This window comes from Chlamydotis macqueenii, chromosome 3, assembly GCF_036417535.1.
Source record: "Chlamydotis macqueenii isolate bChlMac1 chromosome 3, bChlMac1.mat, whole genome shotgun sequence".
NCBI lineage: Eukaryota > Metazoa > Chordata > Aves > Otidiformes > Otididae > Chlamydotis > Chlamydotis macqueenii.
Genome location: NC_141558.1, coordinates 76,756,329 through 76,782,729, shown reverse-complemented (window position 1 = coordinate 76,782,729; position 26,401 = coordinate 76,756,329). Strand labels below are relative to the sequence as shown.

The following is a 26,401-nucleotide window of genomic DNA, read 5'->3' as shown; positions in this document are numbered from 1 at the left end:
CAATAAACTAAAACTGTATACAGAGGTCCTTTGCCTACGGCTTCCTTTTAATCAGTAGCACGTTACAGAAAAATAGTATGGTCACCACGGTCCCTTTTAAAATCTACATCAGGTTTTTAAACATGTATCTATTATTCTCTTTTAGTTTCTGCAGTTGGTCATGCCTTTTTTTTCCTCCCCCTTCTAAACAGATATAATCAAATGGTGACTTCTCTCACTTTTTCCTATTTGGACAATCATCAGGAAAGGAAAGAAACAGATGATACCTGAGCAAATATTGAATGCCAGAAACGGAGCAACTGTCCATTCCCTCCCAGCTATATCACAACAGTACAAACAGAGGGAAACCACATACCTTGTTACCTCCTGCTGCAGTCGGGAAACACTGGGCACATAGAACATTACCCCAAAGAAAAGCAAAGGCTCATTGGCAAATTTGTCCAGCTGCTTCTTCAGAGGCTTTTCCAGTTCAACCCAGCGGACTTGCTGGCTCTTGCTGAGAAACCAAAGGCCAAAATAGTGCGTCTAGATAAAGAAACAAAATAGCGTCAGTTTACCTTTATCAGCTAGATCACACACACAATCAATGACACAAATGCAAATAAGGACAGATGGCTCTGTGTAAATTTTTCCATATGCAAAATCAGAATAATTTTTTTAAACTATCTTTTTTTTTATCATTATTTCTAGGACAATCTTGAAGACAATCACAAATTAATATTGCAATATAATATACTTCATGGAGTACTATCTGCCCCTTACCGTCTCTCCCAAATGCATATTAAAGAGCTTTATCTGATATTGTGGCACAGGTGACATAAATGATTTACAGAAAGTGTCCAAGTCTTTGTTTTCTCTTACACCTGTGCCTTGCGAACAGATAGCAAACACTAAGTCTAAACCAAAGCACAAAGGCTTCATGAGACTCTGCATCAGGCTCCCTGCATGCAAAGGACAAAGACTTTTTCAACTATAAAAAAGAATGCAAATCCACATGCATATGTCAAAATATATCTTCCAATACCAGAACCATTAGAACCATTTACCCAATACAGAACACTTTTTTTTTTTTCTTTCAAATGCACTCACACGATTTTATGACAAGGATTACACTTAAAATGTGCGTCCCACAAGTTGTTTGCTCTAGGCTCTTACAGAAATACCAGGTTGAGAACCTCAGCTATTTCCTATCCTGGGTAAATCTCAGTGGCTGCAGTACCTCCTGTATAAGCCACATGGGACTGCTGCTGGTGGAGAGTAATTAACAAAGAATAGTGTTCAGAACTAGAGCTTCAAATACTAAAAGTTTATAATAAGCAGCTGAAGGAATAACCAATCCATCATGAAGGGTTCTATCAAAAAGCCCTTAAACCACTGTATTAAACACACTGATCTACTACTGCAGGCAAATGCATACTGTAATCAACAGCAAGTACTATGACTACAGATCTGAAGAAAAGGAAAAAAAAAAAAAAAAAAAAAAAGTGTTCATGTTCAGCAAAGGAATTAATCCATCAGTTGTTTCGAAATCTGACTGTAGCCCTAACTGTGAAGTTCATATCAACATCTTCAGTATTTCAGCTGACAGCATCTGGAGATTTCCAGCAATGCCTTCAATATAAAATACCACTCTATACTAACACTACAATGAATGAAACATGAATGAAAGGAACTTTTGTGGACACCAAGTGGGATCATTTTTTTTTCTGCATATTTTTCTCATTTTATTTCAATAAACTTTCTTAGTGTTTAATCCAACTGACTTTTTATTCAATGAAAGCTTTCCAGTACTTTCCATTAGATTAGATTAACCCTAAAACAAATAGAATACTTTTTTTTTTTTGTTATAGCTTAACTTACCTGGACAACAATCCTTCCATAGGCAGCCACAATCCTTTATGCATAGCACTATTTTTTAAATAAAGATATTTGAGATAAAGAATAGAAAAACTCCTGTTTGCTGTTTTATAAAGCTTTCATTTGAAATGACTTAATACATTCAAAAAGTTCGACCTGGATTTCCCAGATTTTCATGCTTTTAAATAAAAAGTCTTAAAAAATAGCAGATAAATTGTAACCATTACACTTTGCAAAAGTCACCATCTACTGCCTGTTTCACTTTGGTAAGGATACCTCTCTGAAAACCATTGCATGACAATGATTCAGCGTAAAACATGAGCAACTAATGCAATATTGAAAAATTCAAATGCTTAGAAATGACAGGAAGCCAACTGCCCCAACTATTTTATAGCTGAGGGCATGCAGGAGAGAATCAAATGCAAAAACTCTGAATTGGACTGCAGGTGTATTTACTCTAGGGTCTCATTACATACATATTTTCAACTTTGGAGAACGTCCAGACTAGCATTTAACTAAAACTATAACTAATTAAACTTGATTTCTCAATTAAGCCTGACAAACCTGCAGTATAGCTTGAACACACCTCAGTTCTTTCTCTTTAAGCTCAGTTTGGTACAGTGAAGCACGCTAATTCTTTTTTTTTTAAGAGAATCAATGTAATATTTCCTTCTAGAATTTATCCTCAATAGATCAATCGATCCAGGGCACAAATAAATCAAGAAGTCAGCATCTCCCATAGGATAAAATTAAAACAAAACTAACCAACTCACTGATACACATCTACTCTCCCTCTCTAGTCATCACTGGATAAAAAGTTCTTTCTGATGAGTTCACCATGGTAGTAATTAGATTAAAATGAAGGTGGGAGGGACAGTGGAAACAGCAAAGCAAAGGAACTCATCTGAAGGCAGAAAAAAAAGCAGTGATTTTATCACCTCATAAGGAAATCCTTTAACACATAAACTCTAGAAAATCACTGCAGAGCAGCTCATCCTCAGCAAGAAACAGTGCAGAGCTGTGAAAATAGATCTTCAATGTTACTTTAAAAAGTAAACATTCGCATTACCCAGGATCCAGATGTGCAGTGTCAAGTACTTGTAAAACATCTAGCAACTAAGATGATTGGAGTCTGAAGTCTAGAAGAGTTATTCAATGGATTAAGGATATTGCAATTAAACAGCTCAAATAAGCACAGTACCTCCCCTTTGAGTGGGGGTAGGGGGACAACAAAAATTTAGATTTCCTACAGGAGGAAGGGTCTTCAAGCTTCTAGACTACAGCAGATACAGTGGACCAACCACGGCAGCATGCATTTCACACAACTAAAAGACAACTGTTTTCCTGGAAAGCAGCCTGGAGAGGATTGAGCAATTGCAGATGAAGCACAGGAACTGCAGAGGAGAGCTCAAGTCACAAATACATGCACTTGGGAGAGACAACCAACACAGTTATCTGACTATCAGCTCCCTGTTGCCAGGAACTTTATTTCTGGAAAACGTTAGCATTTTTTCACAGCCCACAGTGGGGATGGACTTCTGTAGCCACTACTGCGAATGCCTGAAGATATTCTCTCCCCTACGAACATTAGTAATTCCCAAACAGGAAAGGAGGAACGTGGAATGGGAAATGGCTGGACCATCAAATTCAGTATGCTATGACCAGGCACATGACTGTCCAGAAGGCCTTACAGAACCCAACTCATGTGTTGCCATACACTCCAGCCCACAGAACGTTTTTACAGTAGAGACACTCCACAGATTAGATGAGGTGGTATAAAAATGGGATCTTTTTCTCCATAAGCAGCTGATTGAAAACTAGGTTTATTTTGAAAGCTGGACTGTTTGTCCATCTGTACAAAGTGAACCACTGACTTCACTCCAGTTTTCATAGTATAAATATCTACACCTATACCCAGCAGACTCTGAAGTAACACACAGGCACATCAGCAAAGTGGCCAAAGTCAAAAGCTTTTCATAATGCTAAACGTATGCACACACATCCATTCTGCAGAAAGAGAGCTTCAGTTGCCAGTGCTTTTGGTCTGCCTAATCTGCAAATACGTGAAATGCACGGTTAGAGTTTACATTAATTTTCTCTCAAGGTTTTAAAATTTGTCTTACCTACCACACATGATCTCATACATGGTACAAGGAAACAGGTACACTCCTCCATGAACTGCGGTCCTCTGCTAAAGCAGCAGACAAGAACCAGACCACCTGGACGCCCCAACAACACTACATGAAAAGGCGATCCTCAAAATACGGCAAGTCCAAAAAGAAAACTGAATACAGAAAGCCACTGCTGAGAAGTCTTAAAAAGATGATGGTATAGCTGCCAGTTTAGGAGGCAACATAGTCATTTTGGACTACCCCAGAACTACCCCTGCCTTTATGTCAGGCAAAGAGAGTAGAATTATCAACAACAGGGGATGATAGACACTTACTAAACCAGCTAGTCTCATTCAAAAGGATCCAACGAGACAGGATTGGTGTTTATTAAAGCATTTAGTTAAGCAGCCAACTAAATATTTATCCTTGAGAAAGAGGCAGAGTTCCAGCTCCTCCAGGCAAAGAGCATTAAACCCTGCTATCCTGGGGCGCTCGCACAGAGGGGAAGGCATCATTTACAGCAGCTAATTGTTCCTAGAAGATCTCTTGTCCAAGCACTGGCTGAACTCCATCCCAGCTTCGCTGGCAAGATGAGTCAAACCAAGACAAATTTCAAGGCAACTTGGTTGCTGGACACAGGTTTTCAGTCATGCCCTATGAGGAGAGGACACCTTCTAGGGCACAAAAAAAACCCCTGTCAGAATGGCAGAAAATGGCCACCCCTGCACAGTGGTCACCATCACCTGCATTGCTCAGTCCGCCATCCTCCTGCTTTGGTTTGGGTTTCACAGTGTCACACATAGTGGTGGAGGTATCACTGTGAAATTCTGCTCAAAAGAATAATTTTGACTGCACAGGATTTGCTCCCCCCCCTCGCCCCCCCGCCCCTTACAATACACCAGAACATTAAATCTTTAAACTTTTTAGCATTTAATAAAGTGAATCAAAAAGGAAAAAAAAAGGAGAAAGACATGAAATCTCACAACAGATCTATACAGATCACTACTATTTCAAGCAGGTTCACTTAGTCTCACTTGCAGGGAAAAATGCCATTATATATTGGAAAAAAAATCCTTTTTATAATCTGTGCACATACGAGATTATAAAATGATGTTTCTGACCTTGTCTTTCTTCTCTTTCCCTTCCTCCCCTTCTCTTTACTTTTTACATAATGCTGGCAATAAGAGATCATTTTATTGGAACCAGTAACCGTTCAACTAGAAGACCTAATGCTTTGTCAAGAGCTTTGCTGAAAAGGATAAAACTAGATTTTACAGTAGTTACATGGCTACACTTTCTCCTGACCTATTTGTGAACCCTGACTCAGTCAGGGAGGGAGCTGCATTCCCCAGAGATCAAATAGAAATATGCATAATCCATTAGATACTGTTTTTCAGTCATGTGTGGAATAATGATCGACAGTCCTTCACAACAATACATACAGTAATCTCAAACAGTTTGGCTTTTTAGCATGGGTATAGGTTTGGACAGTTTTTTGTTTATTTCTAAGAAATTGGCTGGATTGAAAAATGGATTTACCTAACATGAAGGTAAAAGTTGGAGTATACCTGTGATTTATTTAAACATAAGACCAAACTAAAGTATCGAACAAAAATTGTTCTTTGCTTTTAAGAGAACACATGTTCTTTCCTCAGATAGCATGGAGGAGACAAATAGGATTCTAGTACTGTTTTGTGAGTGTGGAATTTAATGAAGCTTAGTTTCTTCCTTACTTGTACATCATAGTTTGCTGATCAGGATTCCTAAGAAAAGGCATATTCTAGCTGAAGTTTTTGCTGTATTTCAGGAATTTAAAGTCTCTCTCCAACATGGACACTTGCAAAAATTTTCTCCTTGGTACATTTAATCAGCTTCTCTCTTCTACTGAGCTACCCAGGTGCACAAATCTTGTAGAAATTTGAGCTCTGTCAATGTATTTTTGACCCTTCTGCAGAATTTGATTGGCCAGCAAGTTCAAAAAGGATGGTAGGCCTATAGAGGGAAGGGGACAGTCACCAAATGACTGCCTCAGCCTTGTTTCCCTACAAACCATGGCAAAAATACCAGAAGGGCAGAACAACCACTGAATTTTGGGTCTGAGGGAAAGGACAGTATCTAACACCAGGCATCTCCAAGCTTCCTAGCTCCAATTATTCCTTATGAAAGGAACAGAAGAGGATACAGCGAGATACTCTCAGAGTTGAAAGAGGTCAGTAACTCTCTTTTCTCCTAAACACTTAAAGCAGCAATGGATGCTACCCGAATCAATGAGAAAGAGAGACAAACCCCCCCAGAAAAACAACCACCAACTTCTGTCAAAAAATGCTGTACTGTTGAAATCTGAACTTTACAGAATTGGTTTAAACGTTGCCAAAACTTTGTTTGGAAAAAGAAGTAGGGAGAGTGATGAAAGAAGGGGAAAGCGTTCCAACAACATCAAAGCATTCTCTTCTGTGTTGTTAAAATATTCTTTATCTTGAAACACAAACTTTTTGTGCTGACATATTTCTTTTTGCATGACACAAATAATTTTGAAAATAAAATAAAATAAAATAAAAACCGCAAAGCAATGTAAAACTCTCATGAAATTCAATACTGACCAAAACTCCTTCCTTTGTTACTCTACTGTCTAATGTCTTTTCTCTGGAAAATTTTGAAACTTCATGCTTTGTTCCAAAGTGGAACAAAACATGTTCTGAAATCACAAAATGCTTTGTGGAAAAGAATGCTAACCCACTGATGGAGCTATTGTTTGCAAATGCAGGTGGACCTCCAGAGAGAATCATCAGGCCCCAGATTTCTGCTGCACCAACTAGATAAGCCCACAAGGAATACAAGGAGAACAGCTTCATTCATTTCACTCCTTTCTGCACTGGAACGAAAGGGAAGCACCTAACCTCTCAGTAAGGATAAACTAAAGCATCATCAGAGAGGAAAAAAAAAAAAAAAAAAAGTTTTTTTTTTAAAAAAAAAATTACTAGGAAATTTTCATCTACTAAAATCCACATAAATAAAAAAATAAGTATGAAAAATCACTATGCAATATTCTGACTGTGCTCTATTCCTGCCTGCACGTTCTCCTGCCTATTCTGCACACACACAGAGAGCGAGATTCTTCTCTCATTCTTTATCATTATTGATGTACAAAAATGTGTAGTTTTCACCTGCACTAGTTACTCATATGCTACCTTCCAGCTGCCACCATTGCAAAAAGCCCTGGACCAACAAATGAAAGAGAGCAAGATTATTAGATTTCCCAGCTGCTTACAGAAAGCATCAGCCAGGACAGTCAGATGATAACGCAGCAATTTCCAGGCAATAGTTTTCAACATGTGATTTGCAAAAGCCTAGAAGCATGCAGGATACATGTAAGGAGTCCACAGAAGGTAAGAAATAGAAGACAGTTAATTTGTGCCATGCATATTGGAGAGCTATTTCTAAAAAGGCCTCAAAACTTAAAATAAACACTGAACTCTACAGCAAGAAGTAGAAAATAAAGGATTTCAGTCTTTAATGAAGTAAGACTGGGTTTCTTCATCCTTTTTAGAAGCATTGAGAATGTACAAGAAGCTTTTCAGAGTTTCAGATGTGAAATATTTCAGTTAAATAAAAGGAAGAAAAACCCCACCATCCTCAAGCTTGCTGCTCCCGCTAGTAACACAACTGTTGCCTCTTTCAGTATGTTAGTAACAAGACTATATTTATATGAAGGTGGATTTTTAAAAGCCAGTGGTCTCCATCCCACTGGCATAACTCAACCAGCAATGTTGGTGAAAACAGAGTTCCATTCAGATAAAAGTTACTGTAGCTTGGCCCTTGACATCTTGGTTCAGAAATTAACACCCATCGCTTTCTAAGAAAAGAAGAAACCTCACCTTCATATTACAAAGAGCTCTCAAAGCCACGATGAACGAGCAACAGCACAAAACCCTGAAAGCCATTCTGCCTTCAGCTTTCATGCAACCAGAGTATGTTTGTCCAAGCTCCAGCTGCTGATCATATCTGGCCAGCTATGAGAATAACATGATTCAAATAAACAGATTGCCGAAGCTAAAAATGTGTCCAATTATACAGTGACAGATGGTCTTTCCTGGGTTACTCTTACCTCACGTAATTCCAGCCTCTGAGCAACAGCTTCCAAGCACTCCTGCCCCGTGCTCTCCACAGAGAGGGTGCACTCAATCACATTGCTGTCCAGCAGACGGATCCTTGTCACAAAGCAGTTCTTGCTCAAGACGTTGTAGCGTCTGGTCCGTCGCAGTTTCAGCCCGAAAGGCATGGCTGTTGGCCTGGCAGGTTGCTCTTTCCCTGTACTCTTCCAAGAGTAATCAGCACACTTGTTGACTTGCCTTGAAGGCTTCTTCAATCGGCACTACTCTCCTCCAGAAATGGAGGTAGCTGTCCATTCCCAGGGTGAGCTTCAAGGGATTCCTGCAAAATACATACAAGTAAGTAGAGTTAAGTGTGAAATAAGATGTTCCTAAAGATCAGTGGAAAAGAAAAAAGTTTAAAGGATAAGAGTTACATTACATTTAAAACCATAAAATAAACACCTCCACACACAGGACTGGCAGGTACTTACTGCGTCTCCCAAAAGAACACCTTATACAACACATCTTTCAAAATTCTACTTTGGTGCTGAATTTAAAGCACAGATTTAATTGCAAAACCATTCTTTCAGAAGCTGAGCACAAACAGCAGCTCTACAGGGCACACATCCAGAGGTGCTAACTCTCCCACCATTACCCCCACCACAGGGGTCTATAACATAATCTTCAAGTTAAGTTTTGGTGCCCTCAGGCCAGCTTTGAAAGCTAGCTTAAAAAGCTAAGGGATAGAGGCATTTAAAAGAGGTGTGATTCTGAAAGAAGAAAGGCTGGCTGCAGTCAGCAGGAAATGCAGGCCCTCGGCACCTCTGAAAAATCAAACCTGAAGTATGCATGTGAAAGGCAAGAAGCATCCAAGACATTTCAGAGAAGGCTCCTCTGAAGCAATCCCTGACATTTTCCTCACTTTCAGCTCCAAAGCAATTCTGCATTTCACCCTTTCAGGTGGGATGAGTAACTGCAGGAGCAGCTGTCAGAGACCAGGATAAAACTGAGTGGGAGGAAGAGAACACATATTCTAGATGTTGTTTCTACTACTCCTGAAATTATTCAGGGACACATGCAACTGTTAAGCCAAAATACAAAGTAGATAGAAGAACTAGAAATAATGACATTTAAGAAGCTATCTCATCTGTGAGACCCATTACTTTTTTTTAAAAAAAAGTTTCATTAGGAGTAGGTTCAAGCTAAGCCAAAACAAAGCATTTGCACAGGTATAACCAGCTGTTAAATGTCACTTTCCACATACAGAGAGGAATGAAGTAAAAAGCAAATTACTCACTATCAAGCTTTCATGGTTTTGTTTGAATATTCTGGAGAAAGAGATGCAGGGTCACTAACACTAACACTCGCTTGACATTTAGAAGTCCATTTCCCTTAATAGCACTGCAAATAAAAACTAGCTCCCATTTCCTTGCTGCTTAGGAGAAGCCACTGAAAGTATTGCCAGCAGAATATACATCAATTAGCTGAATGTGACATTTCGAACAGATAGTACATTGGTCACATGTATCATTTGGCATAGAACTGCATGAATCAGTTATTTTCACTTTTTACTGAATGTAGTTGCTATGGAGATTATTAGAAACAGACCAATTGACTACAGTGATTATAATTATGCCAGAAACCTAACTATCACATATTTGATAAAGTGTATTTTCCAAAGCCAGTGTAACTTGGCATTTATTAGGGGGTTAAAGCAACACAAAGCAAAAAACCCACTCAAACAGAAAACCACAAGCAACCTCTCACTGGTTAGGTGTGCAACTACTGGCTTTACCAGAGAAAAGCCTAGAGACTTTGAGAAGGGACATGTGCAATTTGATTGAAGTGCAAACAAACCTATCAAATTAGCTGCTCTGCTGTAGTTTAATCTCCCGTTTCTAACTTTCTTGGGTACATAATGTATTATTTTCACATGATTGCAGGAGAGAGCTGTTACACCTTGCATCACTGTAACTTCAGAAGCCAAAGCCACATGAATACATCCTCACAACAATCTGATGAGGCAGGAATGTGTTACCCATGACTCACAGAAGAGGAATTGAAATAAACATTAGCCAGCTTGTCCAACACCACTCAGGAGAATGGCAGCAGATCTATGTACTAAAACACACAGGCCAGGCTAATGCTTTAACCTCTAGCCAACTATTTGGCAATTACCTTGCCTACCAACCTATCCCAACCTATGGCACAAAGTTGAAAAGTGGAAAGAATAGAAGGAAGTTACAAAGAAGGAAGGGTGTGGAGGACTGCATCTTACCAAGAACAGCATTTTTGTTCAGTCTCTGGCTTTGCAGGTTATTCTAAGTTGGACACAAGGAGAGCTTTAACTAGGCAATTCAATTTGGAAAAGAAAAATCTTATCTTGCATGACTGTTAGTTGCACAAATTTCCTCACAGAACATGAGCTATCATCTGTACAGTAACTGTATAGCTAATAGTAGCCTGAAGATGAAAGCAATGTTAGTTTGTTTTGTTTTGTTTTTTTTTAAAAAAAAAAAAAAGCCATTGGTCTTGCTCATTGCTTATCAGGCACGTGGAACATTACAGCTATCGCAGGATAAGCCATCCAAGAAGACTTGTGTGCAAACATGCTATTATGGAATAAACCCACTAATTCCTGTAAAATGGAAATGTCAACATGGATTGCAAATGAAGTGCTCTAAGTTATATCATATGCTCAGGTAAATAAGGTCAATATTTCCTCAAATTTTCAAGAAGCAGGAAAATAAAAGGAGATTTTCCTGAATTCTGCTGAGGCCCATCAGCGAGCACTATTTTCTAAAGACGCAGACATACAAACAGGTTAATAGATGCTCTTTGTGTAACAGAGTTTGGGTTACTTTTTAATTTCACTTAAAGATACATAAATGCCAAATGACAGCCGTTTCACAGCAAGTATCACACTTAAATTATTTCCAATTAAAGAATCAATTGGGATGGTGAGGCTGGGACAGTTTAAAACAGCTGAGATTGGTCCAGCCTGTAACAACTATTAATTCTCAATTCAATGCATATGTCTAACTTTTCTATTTACACATCTTCTGAATGTTTGACCAACTTTCCACTTGGGTTTTCTGTTACATTGACACTCAAAATGCTTCTGGTAAGCTTTCTAAATAGGATCTTAAAGGCCCTGGTCACTTACAGGTTCCTAAAGCAAACAGGGTACTTAGCTTCTTTATGTTTGTATAGTTTTAAAAGCATCAAGAACATCCTTTTTTTTTTTTTCACAGTTATTTTGTAGACGACTAAAAAGACGACTGGAGCTAGAAGGGTTTTGGTCTTCCAAATGAAGGGGTATTTCATTACAGGATCTCCTTCCCTGGTTAAAAGGTTACTAATGAGCAGCAATGTCCCTAACCAAGTTAACCAAACTACAGAGGTGTTCATAACACTCCCCCTCCTCAAACTCACACTTTCACTACAATTAAAATAAAACAAAAAATGAAACTAAAGCAAGTCTATACAAAGCTCATTAGATAACCATGAACTCATTTTGCTTTTAAAAAAGGATTTATTTTAAGAATATTTCAGGTATGAAAGAGACAGATGTGACTTTTTTTTAAACTGACATCTTCTATTTAAGGATTTATTTTTCTGGAAAGAAATTAGACCGAGCTCTTTATGAAACTTGGGTATTTTTCCTTTTTGTTACATGTGTTTGTTATTTTGGATTCTTTCTTCCCCTTCCTTCATACGTCAAAGTTATGTATCAATTGCTCTCTGCAAGTTAAGCTTACTCTAACAAGCGTGCCGAACTAAAGGTTTTTAGTAGGAGCATAAGCTTGAGAATTTAAATGTTCTGCTAAATGGAAATTCCCTTTCTTTGAAGTACATACTTTGTAAGCATATAAAACCAAAAAATATAGTGTCCCCCAAACATGTTCCAGAAACCACACACACACAAAAAAAAAAAAAAAAAAAAAAGCAGCAGCACAGTAATGCTACCTGTTAGCAACCAGCCTTCTTCACTGGCCAGTCCTGCATGAAGAACTAGGTCAGATTCACACTGTGATATGTAACTCAGAATTGCTTCTGATTTTTAAGAAAACTTGGTTAGTTTCTGTATAAAAACCAAAAATCTCCTGAGGGGCTTAAATTACCTGATGCAGACAAGAATTTGTGCCTTTCCAAAAGAGTATTTTTTTTTCTTTATGAGGTATTACAGTGAAACTAGGTCAAACCACTAGAACACAAAAAGCAAATAAACAAATATTTTATACCTTTTCCAAACCTAAAACCCAAAAAAGCCAGAAATATGAAAAAATTCTTCCTTCGCTCTCCCAAAGTCACCTGGGGCTGGCCAAACTTTTTTGTTAGCAATTTTAAGACAGACTGAAGGGAGCAAGAGGCCTGCTGGGCATTTCGTGAGGAAGAGGCCATACGGCAGAAGCTGCTTTGTGTGGTGAAGGGCACTGCTCCAGTCACAGGGCATTCGCCTGCCTCCTTAAATTTATTTAAAGGCCAGGAGAGAAGAAAGGCTTATAAAAATAATTATGGCCAAGATAACTCTCAGGACATTTAGAAATACGTGACTTGCTCCTGTATTACAGACTTCATATATTTAACTGTACCACATTCAAAGGAGCGCAAAAACATAAATAGCATCTGATATGAAATGTATTTAAAGCAGAATGCTTTCTCTCACTTCATTTGCTTTTGTACGTAATTTCTGAAACTCCAGGAAGAAAGCAATTACTGTCAAACTGCAGCCTGTATTTACCAACAGCGCGTGGCACCCCTCCAGCATTCCTAGCACTGCAGGAGCAGCAGCACACCTACCAAAAGTATGTAACCCTGGGCTGGGCGCGAGACCGCAGCATTTGATGTAAGCTGCAAGCGGTGTGTGAGCCTGCAGTTTTAGGGAAGAATAAAAATAACAGTGTATGGGAGACGGGACGCCTGGCACAATTCATCTCCATCTCATTGAGTTCTGTCTAGAGGCGGAAATCTCTCCCTGTGAAATGGCTTTCTCTCCCTTGATTGCTCTCATGTGAAAGTTTCATGCAGGTAGAGCATGGCGAGTACCTAAGAAGGTGTCTGTATCCCACCCAGTTATGGGTGGAATTCCCATCAATCTCGATAAAGTCTCTCGAGTCAAATTCGTCTCTGGACAGATGAAAGGCGGTTTTAACCCTTACGTAATACAAGCCTCTTGCTGCAAAGCCACTGTTTTCAACTTCTTGTTTATGCAGTCTCCGGCAAGACATGGACCTCATCCCCAGGCATTTAAATATTTAAAAATTCTTGAGGAGTTTTAAGTAGTACTTTAATTCAAACAGTAATAAAACTGATAACATTTTCACCTCCATGTTCTGGAAAAAGAATCAAATTAACTTTCATTTCATTTTTATAACTTACAATAACCTATGCAGAACTTTTCAAAGTCTTTAAGCACCTAGAGATCCCTTACCTGTGTGCACAAACAGATGCCAAGGACTCTCTAGGACATTCAAAGCAGAAGACAACAGCTACTGTTACTACTACTGTGCATCACCAGACACTAACACACAGTGGCTAAAAATCAAGAATTGTCTCAGTTAGCATTTCTACTTTCCCAATTCCATCCCAGTTTTCCCTTCCCAGGAAAACTTCCATTTTCCATCAGATCCACTTTTGCTGTAATAGATTTTTTTGTATCTAAGTTGTTGTGTGTTTTCACTGTATCCTACCTGGGTCAGATTCTGCTTTCAGTAGTCCAAATAGAACTCTAGAGAGGTTTAAATAAAGTCAAAAGAATCACTCCAATTTGGATCAGTTGAAATTCTACCCTTTCTTTCTTCTCTTTTTTTTTTTTTGCAATACCTGCAAGAGTATGTATTCACTGCCTTTGAAGTGCTTAAATGTTAGTAGGTGCACCCTTTGTTATCCTCTCCTCCTCTGCTAAAGCACCACTCTCTTTTGTGTAAAAACATCTTTCTTGTGCATCAACAGAACATTTCTATGAAATTTTGTGGATACAAATCTATCAGACAGACACCTAATTACTCTTCTGCATCAAGGTCCACAAGTACCAAGTATTTTCGTGGATCTCACTAAGTCAGTGTCCAACAGTCTTTATCACAGAAACTATGTGAACTTCCCAAATTGCAAATTAGTGCCTTAGCAGTTACTTCCTTTCTCATCGCTCCAAGAATACCCTCAACAATCCAACAGGTCTTTAAAATGCAACTACTGATGAAGGACTCTTTTTTACTTACTGTAAGCATTCAAGTTAGGAGCGATATCTGCATAAAGTAACATGTTTAAATGACACTTTGGTTGCCATTGCAGTCAGTTTTAATCATAGAATCATAGAATGGGTAGGGTTGGAAGGGACCTTCAAAGGCCATCTAGTCCAACCCCCCTGCAAGGAGCAGGGACATCCCCAACCAGATCAGGTTGCTCAGAGCCTCATCCAGCCTGGCCTTGAACGTTTCCAGGGATGGGGCATCCACCACCTCTCTAGGCAACCTGTTCCAGTGTTCTACAACTCGCATTGTAAAAAATTTTTTCCTAATATCCAATCTAAATCTACCTCCCTCTATTTTAAAACCATTACCTCTCGTCCTACCACAACAGGCCCTACTGAACAGCCTCTCCCCAAGAATTAATCCACAAGAATATCAGTAACGAGGCTGGAGTTTTTACCACTCACCTGTACACCTTGTAGAACCCTGTGCTCTAACGTTAAAAAAACCAAAACAAAATGTCAGATCCCAGTAGTTTTCCTTCCTGAGCAGGAAATGTTGCCTGTCTGTCCATGCCAGGTGTCTGCAGCAGCTCCACCACTCTGCGATGGCAGGGTTTAGCTCCTCATGGTACAGCAGTTAACCATTTACCACCTTCTCACACTTTGGCTATGTTATTGCAAGACCTCAAATTAGACACAGCCAGGAGTGATTGGTGCCTGGATGGCACCTGCCCAAGGATGCAGTTTCATATGTGAGGCAGTCTCACCTAAGAGCTCACTACTGTCAGGAATGGAAGGGAGGTCCTGCTCTTTCCCCGCCCCCTCCCCCCCCTCTTCTTTTTTCTCCCCTCCTTAATTCCAGAGCACATCTCCACAGTTTGTCTTATGCCAGCTCTGAAAATCTGCTGGAACCTCCTCCTGGTTGAGCCACCCCACCTCCCTAACTCAGTAATAAAATAGGATCCTCTTCAGTTTGGTTAGGGAGTTTAAATAGCTCACCTGGCACAGAGAAGAGAGGGGAACCATACAGCTCAGAGAAGGAAGAATAAGAGCCTTAACTGACAGCAGGCAGTCAGGTCAGCTGAGCAGTTTGTGAAATCATAGCCCATTGCCTGGTCTCCGCAGGCAAAGGAACTACCCAGAACACATTCCCATTCTTCCTGTATGGCAAAGTTACATTAGAATAAAAGTCACTTTCTCTGAAATAGCCAGTTCATCCAAGATGCAACTTTTTTTTTTTTTTTTTCCCCAAAGCAAGCCATTTATTCTGTAATTGAATATCCATAAGACGAGTTATATTGCAATACCTAGATTGATTATGTTCTCTACATGGACAAACCATTCAAAAGAAGAGAAGCCAGACCAGCATTTTGGTATTTTGGCACATCCTTCTTTCAGAACTGGTACTACACCTGTTTTCTAAGTGCCACCCTTCAGAAAAGAAACCAGAGGTACAAGGTCCTGCATCCTATATTTTTACTAAATACTTCTTAGCAATCAAAGATCAGGAAAACCTAAACATTATTGTAAGGGTCAACCACTTAAAATCAATTATACCCAAGTGCCTTAAAATCTCTCAGAAGATTTGACAGGATTCTTCACTTTTTGTCCCTATTTTACCCACTGGCTACAATCAGTGGCAACATAGTATCGGCACCATTTACTTTTTCTTTCAATTAGTCACCTTAGTGAAAACTTTTCAACTTGTTCAGGCTCACTGGAGCTGTAGTGACTATAGGAGACTGCATTTCCAACTAAATGTGATTGATAGGCATGCAAAACCATTATAAAAACAGTGAAGGATATGCTTAGTAAAAACCACAGAAAGATTTCTTATAGTGTGTTTTCATTATTCTCTCATGTTACAAAGACATGAGTAAAACTGCAAATAAAAGTCTTAAACACAAGATAACACAAAGAGCAGAAGCAATAACTCTAACAGAGGCAAGTAATTGAATCAGATACAGAGTAAAATTATACACCCCAGTACATTCACACTAGTTATACATACACCGGCACAAACTGGTGCCAGTTGTTCTATAATGTCAAATGATGCAATAAAAAGTTTGTTAAAAACAAAGACAAAAAAGTTCAAACATCACCTATCCTGCTTTAATGAAAAAATACCCATTCTCAAGAGCTGCCTGCAATTTGACTTCTATATTGGGATTTTGCTATGAGACAGTGATAAGAGAGTACTTGGAGATTAAGAAGCAAACAGCCACAATGTTTGTGAGACAGCAAGATCTGCCTGTAGCTCGTTACACAGGTACCACTGCTCTGGTGTCAGATGAAGACTGGAAGCCACCTCGTTACATTCCCACAATGCTGCTCTCAGCTGAGACCCTGTTGGGAAAGTGTGTTACACCCTGACAAAATATGGTCCTATGCACTTAATAAGGGTGTAATGTTTCTGCTCCTGCCTTTCTTCTGATTTTAATATGGCTTAGACAACTGAGTAGCATTTCTACTCAAACAATTCTACAATTTCTACTCAACAGAGGTCATGCAGTGTCCTCCAGTTTCTTTAATATATACATTTGACAGATTATAAAGTCTTTCAAATGAGCAGAAACTAGGAAAACTGAGGTTATAACTACAGATTTCCAAAACGAATCACACTGCCTCTAACTCTAAAGATTGCAAAAGTCAAAAGGTACCTATTTAATGTAAGGGGGTTCCAATATATTGGGATTCCTTGCCCCATTAGAAAACAAATGTTTTCATAAAAAAATCTGTCTTGTAAAACCCAAAGAATCACATGTACAACTGGGGAGAGGGGAAAGATCAGCAAGGAGCACTCAGCTTGCAACAAATAAAATATAAACAGTGTGGTGGCCCCTCCAAACTGCAAATCTGCCCTTTTCCTTACAGGACTGAGATCCAGTGCTGCCCCAACTGATGTCAGTAATCAGACTGGCACCAAGTGAAGCAAGACCCATACCTGCAGGCTTACAGTAAGAATAAAACTTTGTTTAGTTTCTTGAAGTTCAGAGAAACAGTCTACTTCCCAAGAGACACTCAATTAATCCTGTTCAGGTACTGGATAATGAACCAGGATAATGCAATGGAGGAAGCGTGGCTACAGAGAAGCAACGAGAGCCAAATGTGATAGGGTGGAGGAGAAAAGGAGGAGAGGGAGAGATAGAGGAAAAACAAAATTTAAGAAGCATGCCCACTGTACATCCTAACCCACAACCGGGCATATTTAGTTACATAAGCAGATATTTCATACAGGATCATAACATGAACTTTTGAACTTGAATGGAAAAAACCTTCTCCACTACTCAATGCATTAAAACATTGATGCTACAAAATGCTAAAAAAATTCCTTCAAGTTCTATCAAAGGAGGATTATATTGCGGGCACACGCATGAAGAAAGTAAATCTATTATCTTTACTGAATATAGGCTTTGATGTAAATCCTGCATAGCCACAGCCTATGAATAACTGCATTTGTTTCGACAGCAAAACACCTCATCTGAAACACAGAATAGCTGCCGGAAATGAGCTAATGGTACTTTTCTTTCTGCATTAAAGGATTAATTTCCAGTGCCCACTGTGTGGGCTTAAACACTAGCCTGAAACAGTCAAAATACTTAGAAGTAAGATTTATGGCTAAAGCGGGGGGTAGGGAGAACCTTCTTTGAAGCGATTGACTTCTTTGACCGGTGTCTCAGAATTACAAGGCTACGGAAGGACCCCTCTCTGTGAGCAGCCCTCTGCATTCTTCCTTCATCTCTGTCGCAGATCATATTGATAAACAAGATTTGAAAACAATTACCTGGTCATCACGGAGCTGGACAGCACATAGGAACTAAGATATTATTAACAACAGATGTCATTTTTTTTCTTAATAATTTTTAACAGGGAAACTCTTACGCCTCAAATACCACGCAGGCCATCAATATGAATCCTTCAGTACTAGTATATTTTTCAAAAGCTTTCAAAGTAGTTTGGGAGAAAAATTATGAATTTACTTCCACAGCATTCCAGTAACTGCTGCTAATTGCATTGACAGAGGAAGGAATTGTACAAACTGTAATCTCATATTGTTCCACTGTGCAAAAGTGTAATTTTTCTTTTTTAGTTATAACAGTACTGTAATAGATAAGTTTAGATTGGCTGCTTATTTCCTCTAACAGATTATTTGTTATTAACTCTACTCAACTGAATAGCTTTGCACTGAAGGGTAGTAAAACTGTATTAGTTTTGGAATGTAAAATACAAGTTGCAGCTTTATACACAAAACCACTGCTGTGGCATGCCATTCTTTGCTCAGCTTTTGTAATAGTGCATCAATAAATGCTTTATTACCTTTCCCCATAAGCCTGGACAAAATACTCGCCTTTTACATACGATGATAGCTTTATTTGAAATCCTAGTTGAGGTTATCAGTTTTTAATGAGATTGAACCCTAATTCTTATTAGCTGATCCTATTAGAGAAGGTAGTTACTTTGTAACACTTCAGAGGGAAAAAATGCTTTGCAAAAACTTTTACTCAGTCATGAGCTGAAAATAAATTTTTCTTTAAAATAAAACAAATTTATTCCTTGTTTACATTAATCCACGTTTATGTTAGCCTTCTAGCACGCAACTGGAGCAACAAAGGCAAAAATTGACTTGCAAATTAGTGACTCTCTCTAGCTCACAAATAGACTTTGTATATTAAAATGGAGAGAGATAAACATTAATATCTAACACTATCACAATCTTATTTTGCTGTTCTTTATGAACAATCTTTAGATTTAAAACAGAGAAGTTATTCTGACTTTTAGTTCTCATATGAAAAACAGCAAGGTTATTCCAAATTTAAGCTGCACAATTTATGAAAGAAAACTACATCTAAATACAACTTGCACAAAATCAAAACATCTTCTATATGACCACAAGTTGAAGTGCTACTGAATGCAAGCAAAGACAATATTATATATAGATTATGTAAGTTTATTTTCTTAGTTACAAGTACAAAACCTAAACACCAGAACAGGAGAAACTGTAGTAAAATAAAAAATGGTTAATCTCTCTGTACATATCATGTTCTCTTGTTCGGTATCACATACTTGGACTTGCAGAAGTCTAAGGAGACCGAGTACCTCAGCTGAGTACACTCGGCATTAACTGGAATGCAGGGAGAAGCAACAGAAAGAAACAAGGAACAAAAATAAAACAAGTCGAGAAAGCCCATGTGGTACAGCCCTTCCTGTAATTCTGTCTCTGGTTAGCAAGTTGGAAGCATCTCATTTCTTTAACTTGAAGCCCGATATTCACATTCCTCTGCAGCTTAATGTGGACATGGACAACTTATCATACTCATGTCTTAAAGGAGCTAAATTATTTAGCACAGCAAGCCCACAAGCTATGAGATGGATAGCAAGAAACCTTATGCTTGCGTCCACTTTGAAGAAAAAGGAAATGAAATTTCAGAATCCCCAGTTCTACTGCAGAAGTAGGCAATGTCATATGGATGTACTGGTCCCATTAAATGGAAGTAAAATCTGTCCTTTGCAGTTGTGAAGACACTGATGCCTACTGAAGTGCTGTTAAGTATGGCCACCACTCCTGTGAAATCAAGTAACCTGCACCTGTGCAGCGTGGGAGTGAGACATCTCCAGCCACAGCCTTTGTAGAACCAGTGCTGAATGGCAGCAGGTTGAACAGAAATCAAACTGCAGACCAAGATCTGATATCAGTGTGCACATCATTCAATAATTTACCACAAAGACAAGTTTATAGTAATACTGTTGCACAATAATAGGAATTTGTAAGTTGCTGTATGTGACAAAAAAAAAAAACCCACAGCAGACAAAATCACACATGATGCTGTCTTACAGCAACATGTACCACATACAAGGCAACAGTGTCAGTGGAAGCGAAAGAGAAACGCTCTCCATCAAGCAGCAGGTGTGCTGCAGTTCCACCCAAGCTGTTTATTACTGCTAAAGTTCATCACGTCCATTTGCAGAGACAAGGCTCTGAGACAAACTTGCCAAGAATTAACCAGTTTGCCTTTTTTATAAAATGATTAGCTGTGCTTTTGAAAGAGTTACTAAAGACCAAAGGGTCATGGGGTAATTATTTACAGAACTGATGCCAGGGATGAAGTGACAGATAAAGCCATTACAAAGACCATGCAGAGTAAGGGATGAGAAACTCCCACAATTTGTTGACAATCCCCGTGAAATGCAATTCAGCTCAGAGATAGCACCTGCTCTGCTCTTCCCTCTCAATACTGACAGACTACGACAATACAAAATTTGACTCAAGACTCATTTCCATGTTCACATTGGAACTACTTAAGAAAAAATGAATAAATCAAGCCCACCACACAGTAGACATCACAAACAAATGACTGCTTTGCTTTGGTTTAGAGAGGTATTCAGCTCAACTATGACAGAATTAAAAGTATTCCCTTTCTGCTAAATAAAGGCTACGTTTGCGATACAAACCACTGTCCCATATGTCAGTGTATGGAGAGCTTATAACCTGCTCTTGTGAGAGGGAGACTGGAGGCAGCAGAGTTCAGCCTTGACTCTCTAAGATGGAACAGGATCACTGGAAAAGAGTTTTAAGTATCCTTGTGAAAGAAAGCACAGCTCATATCTTCCCCAGCCACTCCCCTCCCACCGCAGAATACAGGACACTCAGTCCAAAAGTATTTTTCAGTGCCTAAATATAACACAGGCATTCACGTAGCACAAATAGGAGAATCTTTCTGAAGGACTATCTTCAAAACAACCTCCATTTTTAAGTCAGACTGTTATATCAAATTCAGAATATCCTTGTAAGAACAATGATTTTATTGCTACTGTACCCAGCTATTTTTGTAAAGTTTCTAGAAGCAAGAAACATGAAATGTACTTAAATTACTACTCATATACCTTCATGTTTCTCTTCAGTCACAAGCCAAGAATATTTCATGGAATACAGCCAGATCCTTATGGGATTTCATAACATCAGTTTTCATTGGCAACCACTGGTTACATATCCCAAAATTGAGCTGCTACATTTTTCAGTCTTTTTTCTAAACTTTGATATAGAAACTTGTCAGAGTAAAATACAGTTGGCCCTTAATACTAGAGTTTATGCCAAAAAGAATATGAAACTATTAGAATCACAATGCCTAGAATTCAATTGGAAAAAGAATGCTGCAAAATACCCAAGCATAAACATTAAAATTATATCGAGAGAGTAAGGGGGGGAAAAAAAAGTGGAGTTTTGAAGAAAAGCTAATGAGTAAAAAACAAATGAAAAATCCAAATCAAACCAAGCAAACCCTCACAGATAGAGGACTGACAGGAAATCCCAAAAAGTCACTGAAAGAAAATCTAAAAGACAGTCCAAGAACGCTGTTTCTTGTTGTGATCTTCCTACTCCATCAGGTGTTCTGGTAGAGGAAACCAATCATCATTAATTTCCCAATAAAGTGTCACTGGGGACCACTTAAATGCCATACTATGAAAGGATTTTTTCCTCTTTCTAACCACGTTATCCCATCTGAACAATCAGTTCCTGCAGGACACAGCATTAGCTATTCATGGCTGTCGAAAGCAGTAATCCAGCTGCACCATAAATAACTGGCAAGGAATTAAACCCTTAAAAGTGACAGGTATATTCAGTTCTCACTGGAACAAGTGTATGCCAGCTTGGGAGATGTAGTATCCTGACACCAGCTACTTATGACAGATGAATTTCAAAATCCTTTATTACTACCTCTAAACACTCACGTAAACCAATCACTTTAACTGGCAGTAGGACGTATGCACTGGCACATACACATCTTCTGATACTGACAAGGGCAGCACAAAACCTTCTACCATGTTTTCACAACTGAAATGAAAATAAATTAATTAGTAGAGCCACAAGACCAAGTTCATGCTGCAAATCCTTCTTCAGGTCACTGGACTAAACAATATTTTGCCTGCTAGTATGACTCAAACAGCACCTCCTTACCACGAGGTACGAAAATATTCAGCCTTACAGGAGGATTTTTTTTTTTTTAAGTTAGAGCAAGTATTTAGTTTGCAGAGGGGAAAAAAATGCATCATTTTGTCTGGCATAAATTGTAGAGACAGTGGGGAAGAAAAAAAAACAAGGTTGGCAAAGATAAGGAAAGAACATAGAGAAAACATATCTTCAGCACAAATAAGAAAAGGCAAAAAACTTTCCAGTTGTTGGTTGATTTGTACAAGTTTCAAAAGTGTTCTGAAGAAGTAAAACAGTGGGTAGCATGAACTCCATGTAACATACATACTTTAGAAGACCAGATCCTTCTCCTAAACTCCTTTGTGTATTCAGACTGCACTTTTTTTCCACTGCAGCCAAAGCTCATCTACTTTTTTTGGTAGAGTGCTAGTAAAAAGCAACTGTAACTCACCTAATTTGTGTTCTAAACAAAAAAAAATGCACAAAAATCTGTGACTCATACCACTGATCCAAAACAAAGCTAGAAATCACCTCAATCCTAATTTATCTTTTAGCTCTTCCAGTACAGAGGTCCAACATAACTACTCATTACCCATTTTCAAGAGTCAGGCTAATCCATTTATGTGGGTTATTAGAGAGCAGAAGAGAACAATTGTACCACCCCATGAAAATAAATTCACATTAGCATATTGCTATCAACTCGTGAAGGTTCACTTCTGGTCATCTATTACTTCACAGAAGTGAAAATTATATATTTGTGTACAGATGTGAAAAATATTACAGCAGTTTCAAAAGTTAAGGTGAAGTAGCCCATTCTGGAATCAAGACTGCCTGCTATCCTAAATATCAAATAGCCTCCCAATTTCTCACTTTGCTTTTCCTTGGAATAGTCTTTATGCATCTTAAGGGGATCTACAAAACAAAATTAAACTATTTTTATAGCCAGGAAAAGTAATAACGTATTATATGATTTCCTACCACTACTACAGCTACCTGTAGAGTCTTAAGAAATGACAAACGGAATACAAGATTATCTGGGTTCTTGAGAATTGAAGGGAGATGTTCAGGCAAGAAGACCATTAAAGAACGGTCCACACAGTTGGGGAGGTTTGAACATCCTCTTTCAGATGGAGAAGCAAGACAGGAATGACATAAAAACTCTCAAGTGGTATTAAAATTATGTGCCTTAGCAGTATCCCATAGTTAGCTCCTCTTCACAGGGTGGTGCCCTGAATACTGCACAATGCAAACAGAGGAAAAGTCTGGCTATAGACATCAGTATAAACCTGCTTTTGTAAGTATTGTTTTCCTTCTACAGAACAAAGAGTGAAATATTCCATGTAACATTTTATTCTCCTGTAAATGAAGAATACAGCATGCAGACTTCCTGTAGTGGAACACACTTTTCTTTTCCATACGCAATTTAAACTGCCAAGTTTAAACAGAGAAAAATATTGTATGTATCCATGGATATCTAATTTTAGAAAGACAAACAGTCCTCTTGCTCCAGCATTAGGGAAAAAGATGGTAAGAAACAAATAGTTATTACAAATCATATGGAAAGGAACTATGAGAGTACCTGACGTGCACAGAACGTAGTAAGGACTGAGCTGGACAAGTGCCCGTGAGAGAAACGAGGCTTCTGTGGGCTCTGCATCTAAAGTGGACTAACTACAGTCAAAGCCACCACATCTTATTACCAGCTTAATAAACTATTTTTTCTAAAATTTAAAAGGTTTGAGAAGGATAACACCTTTAGAGCCTTTGCTGCCATTTTCAACCCCTATGCCATGTTAGTAAGCACTGAAATTGGCATTATTATGACTCCATGAAAGGAACTGCAACATCTGCATTTTTTTCCAAAGTCATCGCGGTTTTGGCTTTCAGAATTCGGCCAGAAGTCTTCAGAAACTTAGCTCAGAGATTTTTGTGTCTAGAATGTGAAGCAGAAAGCATCTAGACAGCTTTATTGCTTGTAAACACACCTTCATCAGATATTACAGTTTTTGCAACCAAAAAGGAGGAAAAACCAGCATCTGAATTGTACTATGAACATCTCAAAGAGAATATAGTCTGAAAAACAAATCAAAAATAATTCCAAAAGACAGCTAAAATTAGTTTCTTTTTTAAGAAAAAAAAAAAAGAAAGTCACATTTCTCAAAACAAGTATCTCAATATAAACAGAGATGGTCTGGAAGCCAACAGATCTGCTTGAGCAAGTAAACCAGCCGGAAAACACAGCACACTACCAGTAAAGAATTTTCTGCAATCAAAAAGCAGAATTCTTTTTATTTCTAAAAAATAAGAATTGTAAACACAAAAGCTTCTGTGGAGAATGCATTTTCTATTGACACAAAGCTACAGGAAAACCTTTGGAAATGTACTGTTTCAAAGCATTTTGGATGCTAGGCATAAATGCTTTCCTATTCTAACAGAGAAAACAAATCACGCACGCTTGAGTTTTAAAGTTTATTTTCTACTTCAGTTTTAGGCAACATAATAAAAATTCAGATATACCTTCAGGTAGTACTATGCAATTTATAAAACACTTTCATTCTTTAAATGCACTACTGACTAGATCCTTGAAAACAAGAATTGCTATCTCACCTTCAGAAGTGAAGCCTGCCTTGCATCTCTGATCTCTTGTCCAGGATCAGCAGACAAAAGTTTACCAGTCCTCAAGGTGTGCTGAATCCTATTTAAACTTTCCAGGTCATCTGGACTTGAAAATTATGTTTAATTTTGCTTCCTCAGCTCTTGCACATAAAAAAACCCCACAACACTGTACCAATCGCAAATATTTATCATCAGATAATAAATTAGCAATCTTGGGATAATCATAAATACTTGGGTTTATTCGTTGGCTATCATTAACAGAAGGCAAAAGCATCTTATCCAGAAGAATAGAGAAAGGAAAAATAACTGGATTATCATGATATCAAAAGCATGACAAGGCTCATTACTTCCGAAGGATGGACACTGAAAACTTACTGCCCAAATCAAGAAGTTGTAATGCTAAATTTTAAGTAAAATATGCCCGGTCCTTAACTTTGGTAAACTACTGGTCAGAGATGCACCTATTGCTCAATGTGATTAGCAGTTTAATTAACTTGGTTAATAAAAACATTAAAGTACACAAAACTAAGATAGATTTCATGTAAGTAGAGGGTCTGAGGACAAAGTAGCCATCCATGTCCACCAAAAACCAAAAGTTCTGTAGGAAGTCCAACAAAATAACAAAGCATTTTTAAAGGGCAGGTTTGAAATTTACTATACAGTCTAGGAATTTCCACTGAACAATTACAATTATGATTTTAGCTTGCCAAATTACAACTGCACGGCACAATTTCAACAAGTTATGCTGGATTCCATGCAGGGCACTAATACCCCCATCTCAAAGTCCTATCAAGACGTTATAAATTACAGACTAGTTGTCTCCCTCTTCTAACTCTCTCTGTGGTTCTTTGTTAATGGATGGCTCAATTTTCTGCTCCCTTATTTTTATCACACATGAGAACACTGGGATATTTTGACTACTTACAGTCTGCAAAATGTTTTTGAATGAAAGTAGACAAAAGAATCCAAATAAAATTATTCAAGGGAAAATAGTGATACATGACACACATTTCCCTCTGTTAAAACCTTGCATTTTAACCCAAATTTTATCTGCTAAAAGTTTACCAGCCAGATTTCCTCCCCCTGTTCCAGCCACTCAGGCACTGCAAAGTGGATGAATCTCCCTCCCAGCAGTCAGCCAAGAATTCCCTAATTTCTGACCCATGCAGTGACCCAGGCTGGAGCACCGGGCCAGAGCTGCCCTGACAATCAGGTAGTCCTTGTTTTTCACTGTCTGTGCCTAGCGAATGTTAACACAAGTTCTTCTTTTCAAACAATACAATTTTAAAACAAACCAAACAAAGGCTCCTTAAAATCCCCACAATGGTGAGCTAAAACATGCTCATGAACACACACACAAAAAGTTAAACCAGACATAATGTTGCTTAGGAAGCCAGAACCCCAATCACGAGCATGTGTTCAAGACAGAACAACCAGAGTGGTTTGAAACACGATACAGTCTCTTTGATACAGCTCACCAGTTTAGAAGTGGAGGGGCCGTATCCTATTAAAAATAACAGGAAATTGACCACAGTAATAAATCTAAAGCTTTGGCTGCTGCAATTTCTTATCTTTCATGTGCAGTTGTTGGCGTGCAAAAACCATG

The 26,401-nt window shown here is 38.4% G+C and overlaps 1 protein-coding gene across 1 annotated transcript in view; it reads right to left on the bottom strand.

Annotated features, from left to right (window-relative positions):
- The window catches only part of PTPN14 (protein tyrosine phosphatase non-receptor type 14), a 117,419-nt gene that overhangs the window by 68,629 nt on the left and 22,389 nt on the right, over positions 1-26,401 (bottom strand). The window contains exons 2-3 of the mRNA XM_086744566.1: positions 8,074-8,399; positions 356-525 (exon numbers count right to left, since the gene is read on the bottom strand). Of these exons, the coding sequence (XP_086600692.1) occupies positions 356-525; positions 8,074-8,247 (344 nt within the window). The 5' untranslated portion in view covers positions 8,248-8,399. The remainder of the gene's footprint in view (positions 1-355; positions 526-8,073; positions 8,400-26,401) is intronic.